Below are 12995 nucleotides of genomic sequence, written 5' to 3'. Positions count from 1 at the left end.
CTGGTGCGGACCAAACAACCGAACCGAGACCCAGCTGAAGAGGTGGTCTCGGTACGGTTCCAAACTAACTCTGGTACGGTTCGTTTACGGTGTGAACATGAACCGACCCAATTGCAAGAAAGCACTGCGCCTTTGAGTTAACAGGCTTCCGGAGTCGGAGATTTTGGCATAATGGTTTGTGTTATTGTTGTTCAAGTGCGAAAGAGAATTCCATTCCGGCGCGCTGTCTGGCCACACGATACTGTTGCGCGTCTTTCTGCGCGTCGTGTGTGCATCATTGGAATGAATGAATGAATGAGTGTGTGCATTAGGACATTCACATACAGAGCGTTCTCTTTAGTCTAATCTCGCATAGATGCAACGATAGTTACAATACAAGGATGATTGCTGCGTTAAACTGGACAAACTTAATCGCAAGCGTTAACATTGACAGCACTTGATAGCAGTATATACAATAAGAATCTCATTATTTGAATGTGTGAACATAGCCCCTCTCTATGAATGAAAACTTTATACCTTATCCGTCTTCTGCGCAGTTTCTTCATATTGCGTTTGTACAGAATAACACAAAATTAGTAAAATAACAAATATTGCAGTACGAAATATCTCCATGCTGAGCCTTTTTTGCACTTCCTGATTTCCCTACTTGAGAATCCTTGTCCAATGAATGGACGACCTTAGCACACGTGTGGTTTTGTTGACAAATTTTGGTTCACTTGCAAAAAGAGCAGTGTGAAAGCGAACCGTACCAAAAAAAAAAAAAAAAAAATATTATTTGGTCCGGACCAAAGCAAGTGAACTATCGGACTTTCCTGGTGTGAATACACCCTAAGTAACTTTGCAACTACATGTCATCTAACTCTCATTAGAGTATTAGAGACTGTCAGCAGAATGTTAGGTTATGGTTATATTTAGGGTTTGGGTTAGTATAATAAGTTGATATATAACTTGTAGTTGCCAAGTTACTTATAATCAGTAGAATATCTTTTGGTAGACCATCAAAAAAAAGTGTTATCATATATTAAGCATCCTGTCATCAGCACCACCTCCCACTGACCATCAATGGTTTGGAGGTGGATATAGTACACAATGTTAAGTTCCTGGGATTCCATCTGACCGATGAGTTAACCTCCAGAGAAAACACAACAGTTATAATCAAGAGGGCCCAATGGCGTCTTCATTCTCTTCGCAGACTGAAGAAGGTGGATCTCCCTATTCCAGCTTTGACCATGTTCTACAGAGGCACCATTGAGAGCATTCTCACATATTGCATCTCTTGCTGGTTTGGAAACAGTACGGCAGACGAGAGACATAAACTGAACAGGATTGTGAGAACTGCTGAAAAAATCATTGGTGCTTCACTGCCACGTATTCAGGACATCTACACAGAGCGCTGTGTGCATAGAGCAAATAACATTGTTAAGGACTTTACTCATTTTTCACGGGATATGTTCATACTCCTTCAGTCTGGTAAAAGATACAGAAGTATCAGAGCAAGAACTAGTAGGCTATTAAATAGCTTTTTCCCCACAGCTGTTAGACTGCTTAACCAGAGAACGTGATTTGAAATTTGAAATTATTTATGTATTTTATTCTTTTTTTTTAGTGTATTTTAGTATATTTATATTTATATTTAAATTGTGCTTTTTTGATTAGTTACTATTGCACTGAATTACTGAGTGGTGGATGTGTGAAACACAATTTCGTTTTTATGTACACCATGAAAATGACAAATAAAGGAATCTCGAATCGAATCTGTCTACTAATACTCTATTGACAGTTAGTTGACATGTAGTTGTAAAGTGACTTATAGTTAGTGGAATGTCTAAAGTGGACTATCGTGGACTAACATAAAGTTTTACCAACATTCTACTAAATCTAAAAGAGGTGATTAAAAATATTATTTGGAGCATGTTGACAACATGCTTCTATACTCGTTAAATGGATAATCCCCCCCCCCCCCCCAAATATGTTGGTATGGTTGCCATTAACTTTCACTGAGACGCCTCAAAATATCTTATTGTATGTTCCACAGAAGAAATGCAGTTTGGAACAACACGAGTGATTGAATGATGACAGAATTTTTAGTTTTGGGTGAACTGCCCCTTCAAAATGAATGAATAAATGTTTCATAAACAAATAATGTCATTTTTTCACATAATTATATATGGTTTTGTTCTTATATCTTAGTGTTGAAATATAAATTAACTGACACTAACATTTCCCTGGCAACCACCCAGAACAACTTGTAGAATGCCTTAACAACCACATCACAACACCCTGGCAACCATCCAAAACACCCTAATATATTGCCGGTGAGTTTGGCATGGACAAGCACCATGGGTTTCCTCAGAAAATGAAAAAAACAAAATCTAGTTCTGTATGAAACACTTCTTATACTTTAATTTGGAAATGTTCAATAACTCATCTACGAATGTAATAAATGCAAAGAATATGTCATCCTTGCTTCCCTCTTGTCTTTCGAAAATGACTGAATTAATAAAAGTAAAAGAAATGGCAAAGAACTCAAGAGGGGAAGCTGGGTGGTTCACGCCTGTTACGTTCATTATGCTGCTAAATTAAAAAGCAGCAACTATCAGCTCCTAATGTTTTGTCTCGTTCCACCTCAGGTGGTTCAAACAGCCGAAACTAAATGGATTCGCTGTCTGTGTGAATAACTGTGAGCAGACAAACTCTTAATTTGTTGTGCAGGCTCTTAGGGGCATGTGGCTGATTGGCTTACCGCTCGAACCTCTGAGCTAATACAGCTTTTAAACTCGTGTTCTCAAGTGTGTGCATCACTGAGATTCTTCATTCCATCAAGTGCTAGTGTGACAGAACACTAAATATGTTTGCCCACTGTGCCAAGTTAGTTGAAGTAAACTACTATATGATTTTGTTAGTGCAATGCAAGCCAAGTACCAGTTACATGCAAGTTTTTGTATGTTATTAGAGGATGTTTTTGGTACTGTAGCTTTAAGGGTGAAATATCTGGCAAACTGAATTGCAAAAACAATGACTGTTCAAACCGTTTTCCCACAGTGTTTACACCCCTTGAGAAAGTCATCTTAGAAATGACTTATCTGTCAACAATTTAGGAAAAAACAGAGTACTGACATCAACTATAAGACTTCTATATATAAATATATTTTCTTATGATTGACTTACCTCTCAAATTGTGCATGGGCATAATTATATTCCGTATATCAGATAAATACTTAGAAAGCATTATTCTACATATAGCTTCAACAGCATGATAACAACATTTCAGTAGCCAAAACCAATGATATTTCAGGAAGAGCGTGCATTATCAGAAAACAAATTTGTGGCAACAATAGGCTATTTCGTTTCAATATTTATAAACTACCTTAGTTAACATGAACTGAGAATGAACAATACTTCTTCAGCATTTATTAATCTTGGTTAATATTAATTACAACATTTACTAATACGTTATTGAAATCAAAGATTGTATCAGTTAACTTTAGTTAATGCACTGTGAATTTACATGAACAAACAATGAACAGCTGTATTTTTATTAACTAACATTAGCAAAGATTAATAAATACAGTAACAAATGTATTGCTTATTGTTAGATCAACTGATGAACCTTATTGTAAAGTGTTACCAAAAAATCTTATCAAGAATTCAAGATCAAATTTGCTTTGGGAAAGATGTAAATCCCATGAAAATTCTTTAGAAATAGATGACCACTGAAAGTTACGAGACTCAAGAACCAATGTAATTTGCTATTAGTGACTTCATACCTGACGTAACTCATCTTAATGCAAGTTTGAATATTGACAAACATCTATCTCTGGATAATGGACCAGTTTCTGAATACAGAATATGTGCTTGTACATAAATGTGGGCGGTCATATGTCAATGAGCAAATGGCTGTGACGTCAATCGAAGGCAGTTCTGGGTTTTTGCAGCTTAGTTTTAAAGAGCAAGAAAAATCCTACTTTCCACATTGTCTGTCAGCTGCTTTTTCTCGGCAGTGCAAATGTCAAGCCCTTTTTCAATTAACTTCCAATTTTACATGCATATCGGATATATAAACCGTTCACAGCGAGCTGTAATTGAGTGCGAATCATTATCTAATTGTTTGCGGATCGAAAGTTTAATTTTGTTCATTTTGCCTGGTTTGACTTGAAAGGATTTCAAATTGACAGTCATATTTTGTTTCATCTTGGGGGCATCTGCAAGTTTATTATTAGTTCTTTGTGTTGTAAAGTGTAAGATTACAGTTAGTCAGAGGTAAATTTGCATGCAAAAAAAAAAAAGTATCTCTAGAGATTTATAGTAGTGCAGATATTTTCCTTGCCATCTTGTTACTGAGTTATAGTGTTGACTCTATTAGGACGGTTGCATTGAAGGATTAGGTGAAATGAACTCTTCATGATTAATCGAAAACCTAGCACATTCATCAGAGAACTAGTAATTTTGTCCACACTAGAGCTTCTGGAGGAGACCCGCCGGTAATGATTAATCGTCATACGTGCAGGTCCCGAATCAAGAGCAACCCTCCTGCCTGTAAATGTGCTTTAATACAGTTTAATGATAGAGTGTCACTGTTGTTGCAGGAAGCTCGCTCAACGAGAGGCAGGGACAATTTATCCGAAAAGAGACATGGAAAAGCATGAAGGACTTAATATCCTGGAAGTAATTACAGCTCTGCTCCTTCCCCGCGCACCCGAATGCCGAGACTCAACCTATCGCTTCTCCGTCTAGCAGAAGCCTTGATAAACAAAGCTGTTTATAAAGTTCCTCGCAATCAATCACCACCTCTCTACCGGTTAGTCTCACGAGTGTTTAAAACACTGGGATCAAACGCTCAGGATCTGCAGAGCTGCGACTTTGCCGTTTGATGGAGTGACTGCGCCGCTGTTCTTGAGCCCCTGATCGATTCTTACAAATTCAGGAGGGCTCAGCAAGAAGATGAGGGGCTAAAAGTCTCCGTTCGACGTAATCCTTGGTGGCAAACATCCCTTCACCGGCGTTGTGAATATAGTAATCAGTCTCTTCTGTGCTAAAGTTTGCCAACAGCAGTTATTAGCGAGGTGTCGTCATGGCGCTGGTTTATCTGTCCGAATGTCTGCATCAAAACTCACACAATTGCAGCTCTGACTTGGCTTGAATGCTGCTAGGTTAAAGAACAGTCATATGAGTTTCTTATTGTCACTTAGCAAACACAATTCAATCACCACCGGTGATAAGACGCAACAGAATAGAACAATCACAATTGGATTGCATCAATCGAATAGCATTAAGAAAATCCTCCTAAAGTCAAATTAGGCCAACCTTTAAAACTAGCATTACTGTACATCATAAGTTTGCCGCTTTTGGTGCTGTGCTGTATTTATTATTGATGTCCAGTTTGCACAGCGTGACTTGATTAAAGTCTGTCCCAGTTTATTGCTGTCAAACTGCAATGTAATATATGCATATGATACTACTTGGGAATGGTGTCGTAGGCGGTGTTGGCATTAGCTTTGCAATGGAAGATCTTGGCTAGAAAGGGACGATTCGTGAACCTGGAGAATTACTGGGATCTGCCATTATCGCTGAGCCCCGGAGCAAGGCACTTAACCCCAGGGTACTCCAGAGGGACTGTTCCTGTTGGAAATGCAATATATGTCCCTTTAGATGAGGCTGAATCTGCTGCATGTCTAACTAACTAACCGTCAGTTTATTTTAAAATAAATATTATTTTCCATTTTAGGGGATTCTCAAAATGCTATGCGGATAGTTTTGCCATGTAACAGCACCATGCCAGATCTCTTTAATGCATGTGGCAACCATTTTGACAGTATAGATTTTATGAACACCCTTAATACATCTAAAAACATCTGCAGGTAAAACTTCTCTTAAAGCCTATATGAATTCCAAAATCTGGTCTTATGCATGATTCATCATCCCACAGAAATGGTAACTTACTAAATCAGGTTATACAATTTGGCAGGCTCTCGGTAAACATGCTATTTTATTTGTGTTAACAATGTGCAAGCAAAAATAGAAATAATGTTGGGTTCTGCAATAATTTGGATATATTTTCGGCTGTTATTTTTGGGTTTCTTTCTTTCAGACCAACACAATGGCATAAAAAAATGTATGTATTGGTCATGTATGATTGTCTGTATATTGTGCATCCCTACATTTAGTATTTTAACTTGAATGCTGTGTTGCATTCAGAAATGTATTACGTCAGGGGGAAAAAATGGGCTGTGAATGCCATTTCATATTGAATGTAATAATGCCCATTGGCAACGTTGTTACTATGTCCCATAACTAATAGTTTGCCATCTTTCTACATGCTCCAGAGAAAAAGTCTCTAAATGCAACAAAAATTATCAGTCTTGCATCAATTATGTTAGCTGGATGTGTAGATCATTAGATACTTCATTTATATCCAATTATTCGGCTTGGCTCATTACAAGTAATTAGTGTCCTAATCTAGTTATTTGTCGAAAACTAGGCTGTTGATTAGGAGATTTGGCTATCGCACAGATGGTTTTGTTTTAAGTATAGTTGACAACTGTTTTGCACACACATCAGTGATTTAGTGAGGTATGCTATGCACTATATTTTTTTAATTTGTCAATCTTCAGATGACATCTGAAGACAGGTCTGTTTCTCAAAAATACATTTGCTTAAGTGTTCAGATACTCAACAGTTGTGGAAAGGGTAGATTACTCTTCAAAATCTCTTGGAAATAACACCTACACAATCTTATAATGATCTTCAGGAATATTATTCACTCTCAAAGTTTTACATACTCTCACTCTTCTTCAATAAACAGTCTACTTGAATTCAAGGAGGACATGGGTACTTCACAAAAATGATTGGAGAGAAAATCCTAGCCTATGAAGGGTCTGTTGACATTTAACAAAAGATTGAATCTGCCGTTACCTGTTGGAGTGCAATATATACTGCATTGTGGAGGTTTGTGTAAGGAAATGTTCAGACTGTTCAACTCTCTTCAGTTGATTTAATTACTTTCTTGCGTGTGGGTGTGTAGCTTTAAGAACATTACTTGCCTATCAGTCATTCTCTGTAGCATTACTTCTGGAATCACATTTTTGGCACATCATGACTTCTTACCTAGAGATAACAATCTTCAGAATGTCAATATGTTAAAGCTCCAGTCCGTAACTTGGGTTAAAAATTATCCAAAATAATTTTTTGAGCAAGTACATAACCAGCCAGTGTTCAAAACTATCTGCTTGCCTTAGCTCGATGTAAAACGGTAAGCTTCTAATAATGTTAATTCCAGTGGTACTGGTGAATTTCCGCGGGAGATTCGAGCATGTCTTTGCGTCATTACGTCACATCTGTACACATAAAGAAGGAGTCTCGGCTAGTAGGCTATATTGCGTGTGAGGATGTTGGAGGTGGAGATTTATAGCCTTTTCTCACAGCACTTGATATAATTAAACTTATCAATTTGATGGCGGATCCAGAAAGGTTCAAACGAAAATCACCAGTGACAACTGGAGATTCACCCGATGTAAAATGCAAAAGACTTTGGACTTCGGAGTGGCTACAGAAAAAGAGACTGCAACCTGCCCATGCGAAAACAAAGATAAATGTCGGAAGGACATTACATGTAGTCACGCAATGCTGATGTTGTTAACATTAACAATTTGAGAACAAAGTATAATTTGCACGGTTTGACGTGATATGATAAGCGATCGTTAAGATTTAATCAGCGCAATTTACTGCAATGCTTTTTTTTCCTTTAGTTAGAACAAAAGTGGATGTTCAGATGACATTCTTATGTTGGTCATACTTCCAAAAAGTAGAATCTGTGATTGCGAATGACAGTATCCACACCACGCGGTAACTGACAGCCGCACATTCTCCTCAAAACATTAATTCATCCGTGCTGTGCCGTGCCGAGGCACAACCCACGTAAAGTTGATAATTCCTCGAATAACTGCAATTGCAGATTTCAAACAGAGATGGCGACAAAGAGGAAAAACTACGGACTGCAGCTTTAATGTTCAATTAATTATGAAAAGTAATATGATAATTTATATAGTTCTTCCTTCTGATCTTTACATAAAATCTAGAATTAGGATTTTAAAGTTAGAATTAGCAATTAGCATTTAAAGTTTAAGGGATTGGAAATGCACTTACAATATCCCATGCTTCTTATGGTATGCAATTAGTTTACATACTCCAGAGAAGAAGTCCCTAAATGCAGTGAAAATGAACAGTGCCCAATCAATCATGGTGGTTGCCTATGTGGATCCCACTAATATCACTAATTTATTTCCAATTATGTAACTTGGCTCATTACTAGGCAATTAGTATCCTAATATAGTTATTTGTTGAGAAAAAACATCAGACTGAGATGACTGTGTTGATTAGAACCTGATTTGACTATTGCATGGATGATTTCATTTTAAATATAGTTGACAGGTATAATTATTGATATCGGTATCAGTATTTAATGATACTGTGCTCAAGTATTTGTTAAAATGATCAGATACCAAAAAAAAAATTTTTTGCCTTTTTTAGAACTGTTATTGCACAAATAGAACAGCAAAAATCCAAAAATGCAGGTATCAGCTAATACCAAAAAATAATGTATTGGTACTCATACTCACAACTTTCTGTTTTAATACTCATATTGAATACTCGAGCATCAAGCATCTACTTTATACTTCATAAAAATTATTATTTTCTCTTTTGTCCTTTGCCCTCAACTCAACATTTAATAAAATGTCCCAATCAAGTGCCTGTGGAATTGCAAAGGGAATTCCACATAAATCTTTACTTGCATAGTCTTTGAATCACACATACAAGGGGTAAATGGAAGCCTAATGAACACTTTTGTAATACAAACAATATTGTTATTACTCTGCCTTTTTATTCTTAGTCTAATTGTCTATGCTGAAGACAAAACCATTGAAGACTGTTTAGTTTAATTTCTCACCTAATGCCCCATGCGACAACACTGAGAATGCAACACTCTTTTGCATTGGCTTACAACTTGCGTTCTGTCATGTTACAGTATGCAATGACGTGGGAAATCAAGCTAGTGTAGCCAAAAGCATTCGTCTTGACACACTCAAGCTTTTTCACAGATGTATTTGACCCTTAAAGTGTTATGCTTTGAATTCTTGGAACCGTAGTGTCTGAACAGAACAGTCTGCAGCTCTTATGTGCAGTATACACTCCATATCAGACAAGTCTGATTGTTCTTTCATCCTTGTTTGTTTTCTTTACACTCATCCCAAACTTGGAGAGAAGATGGTGGATTTAAGTACATTTATTTGAGATTCTCGTTAGTTCTTGAATGAATAATCAAATGAGGATTTGGCTTAATAACTGGCAAATGTCTGAGGCACTTTGACATTCCCGTTATTACAAGATACATTATTGCTTTTTTCCCTGTATCCTTCTCTTCTACTTCTTACCTCCATCCATCCCCCTTGTACCCCTCTGTGATGGAGTATTAAGCGTTCTCATTCTCCTTCATCAGGGCCAGCAGGATAGGTGAATTAGGCTGGGAGATTGAGGCTCTAAGCCGCTGTAATGCAGTCATTGACTCTGAGGCCTGCTGGAGCTGCCTGACGCCGTCTTGAGTGAATTAGACGTGGCCTTCTATACCTAAGAGAAATGGGCTTCCACTGGCAAGGTCCTGACCGCACCGAGCGAGAAGAGAAACACACAGCTTGACTGGCAGCTCGCTCTCTTCACCCTACACTTAAGATAGAGCAGCCAAAGAATCTGTGATTGAAAGTTATAATAATTTAGAGAAGTACAGTGGTGCTTTGTGATAGCATGGCTTGACCCCGCTGAAGAAAAAGATATAAACAACTCTGTGCTGCAATGCCTTCCCTTGTCTGCTAAACACCAAGGAAAACTCCTTCCAGCAAAGTTAAGACGTGGTTTGCCAATGCAACACTTCCTCACGGGATGTATGTGTATTAGGATGCTCAAATGTCTTCCAGCAGCCGACTAGCCAATTGTTGTAAGCAAATTTATCACTGGGCATTGGCAAGTTGCTGTACTGGTTCATAGTCACCACATCACATAGCTGCTAATTTGCATAGAGAAATAATGTGCAACTTTTTTGACACAACATTTCACATAAGTCCTTAAGAAATGTGTTTAAATGGTTTATGTGACCTTAAATGCTCATATATTGCTGAGAAATGCTGATAAAAAGGATTCTAAAGTAGGGGTGGGCGACTGGCCCTGAAGGTCCACTGTCCTGCAGAGTTTAGCTCCAGCCCTAATCAATCACACCTGTAATGTAATTTTCTAGCAATCCTCAAGACCTTGGTTAGCTGATTGTGCTGAATTTAATCAGGGTTGGAGCTAAATTTTGCAGGACAGTGGACCTCAAGGGCTAGTGTGTCCCACACATGTTTTAAAGCATACTTATATTACCAAGAAACATGTCTGAAGGGTGGACATGATTTGAACGTGTCCAAATATAATGAAGAAACATGTATGATTGGTGTATATGACCGCAAAGTTTCCAAATATTACTAAGAAATATACCGGCTCAGTGGTTGTGACTGAGCCTAGTGTTAAGTCTTCCTTAACACCAATAATTTGTTTAGTTGTTCAAACTACCCACCCCCTGGTTGATTTGAAAATGTATATTGCTGCTGTGTATGTGCATGCAATCATCTTAAACAAAATCTCTTTATCCTCCACAGGGTCTAATGATTCTGCTCCAGAATCTACCTACAATGCACTGGGGAAATGAGGAAGTTAGCGTTCTCCTAGCTGAAGCTTACCGGCTGAAGTTTGCCTTTGCCGACGCCCCTAACCATTACAAAAGATGAGGCTTCGCCCAGCACAGTCACTGAATATGACAACCCCTACTGACCTCGGAGGCGCCACTGTCCGTGTGATGATACTGAAGTGAAACAGTGACATTTTTTATGGGGGTGGGAATGTGTACAGTGGACTTCAACTGTTCCTGGAATTTTTCCACACTTCTACTAATATAAGCACTCCGAATGCCATGAGTCAACCGGATGTCAAAATCATGCGCTCTTCAAATACACTCATTTAATCTGTTTCTTTTTTTTTCTTCTTCTTCTTGAATTTAATCTCAACCAATTCCAAGATTTTGTTTTTTCATGCACTGAATCTGCATAAAAGTTAATTTAGACGGCAGGATTCCGCAATACTAGAATGGAACAGTAGGATGGATGCTGGCCCAATTGATTCATGGCAATAATCAGACATTACTGAGAAAACATGGTTTATAAACATTCGCAGTAAGATCGTTTGGTTTAAACAGCGCCTACGAACTCTTATTTTAACCATCGTCTACCTCAGGAAGTGGCCAGAATATGTAGGGTGATCATTTTGTCTCTATGTTAGAACAGTGTCCATGAGGCATTGGAATGGAGTCAATGAAATTTGCCTTATTTTGGCTGATTGAGTTTTGCGAGGCACAGGTTCAGTCAACAAGGGCAGCTGGAGACGAAAACTGAAGAACTGATTCAATTTCTGTTGCTCATGGCACTGTCATTTTCACGTCCCTTTTCGATATAGATATAATAATCTGTACTGACTGTACAAGGCTATCATTAATAGATGTGTTTGGGGATATCAGCTTCCGACTCTTGACATTTTGTCAGTATTTGAACAGTGCGCTGCTTCAATCATGTCATCAGGCTTTTAAATTTGTGTGCCAGTTCTTACAACTAAATAGAAGTGAAACTGCACTTGATAAGTATATTTTCATTCTTTTTGTACAAGATATATTCTATAAATCAGCTTTTTTTAATTGTTTTTTCTTTTTTATATACTGTTTACATGAGCCTGTTAAGTTGTGCCTAACTCTAGAGATTGACGACATCACAGATATTTATTTTACATGCATGATCATTTAGGATGTGGCAAAGCAGAATATTTGCCTTTACAACATTCACTTCTGCATAAACAGTGAATTCAGCAGCTTGGTATATACTTGGTATCTTTTGGCTGTTCGATGGGCCATGGAATTGAAAAAGTTTACTGTAACTGACATTCAGTGCCTGGACAAAATGGAGTTCAAGCTACGTGGGGTTGCTGGGAGATTTTCTGGATACCAAGCTTCTTGACTTAGTTTCTTGACTTCAACCTACAGAAATGTCAGAATGGATTTTAAAAGAGGTGTGAATGAAATGATCTTGAATTAAATAGCTTTGTACAGAATTATCATGTTTTTCAAAGATATGTAAATAGAAAAATGTGTAAATAAATACTATATATATAAATATATATATGATTATCATTTGTTGAGTTTTTACATTTTTGGTTTGTTTAACATTGTTGTGTGTGGTTTTTCACGGTCATTTAGTACTGTATTGCATTGCATCGGAAATCTTCAGTAACATACTGTAAACAGCTATATTCAGACTTATACAGTAGGAAGCTGTTAAGAATACAGTAATAATGCTGTAAAAATGGGGGGGGAAATCTACAGTATCATACTGTAAACAGCTACACTCACCTAAAGGATTATTAGGAACACCATACTAATACTGTGTTTGACTCCCTTTCGCCTTCAGAACTGCCTTAATTATACGTGGCATTGATTCAAGAAGGTGCTGAAAGCATTCTTTAGAAATGTTGGCCCATATTGTTAGGATAGTATCTTGCAGTTGATGGAGATTTGTGGGATGCACATCCAGGGCATGAAGCTCCTGTTCCACCACATCCCAAAGATGCTCTATTGGGTTGAGATCTGGTGACTGTGGGGGCCATTTTAGTACAGTGAACTCATTGGCATGTTCAAGAAACCAATTTGAAATGATTCGAGCTTTGTGACATTTGTGCATTATCCTGCTGGAAGTAGCCATCAGAGGATGGGTACATGGTGGCCATAAAGGGATGGACATGGTCAGAAACAATGCTCAGGTAGGCCGTGACATTTAAACGATGCCCAATTGGCACTAAGGGGCCTAAAGTGTGCCAAGAAAACATCCCCCACACCATCACACCATCACCACCAGCCTGCACAGTGGTAACAA

General features: G+C 37.9%; 1 protein-coding gene across 3 annotated transcripts in view; it reads left to right on the top strand.

Moving 5' to 3' along the window:
* The window catches only part of tbc1d22a (TBC1 domain family, member 22a), a 160848-nt gene extending 148605 nt beyond the window's left edge, over nucleotides 1-12243 (top strand). For all 3 annotated transcript variants that reach the window (XM_056260384.1, XM_056260385.1, XM_056260383.1), the window contains one exon: nucleotides 10683-12243. In XM_056260384.1, coding sequence (XP_056116359.1) covers nucleotides 10683-10811 — 129 coding nt within the window. In that variant the 3' untranslated portion in view covers nucleotides 10812-12243. The remainder of the gene's footprint in view (nucleotides 1-10682) is intronic.
* Nucleotides 12244-12995: the final 752 nt, after the last annotated feature.

This window comes from Rhinichthys klamathensis, unplaced genomic scaffold (genome assembly GCF_029890125.1).
Source record: "Rhinichthys klamathensis goyatoka isolate OS25496 unplaced genomic scaffold, OSU_Roscu_1.1 h1tg000176l_1, whole genome shotgun sequence".
NCBI classification, from domain to species: domain Eukaryota; kingdom Metazoa; phylum Chordata; class Actinopteri; order Cypriniformes; family Leuciscidae; genus Rhinichthys; species Rhinichthys klamathensis.
Note: the sequence above shows the minus strand (reverse complement) of the source record. Positions and strands in the feature narration are given on the sequence as shown.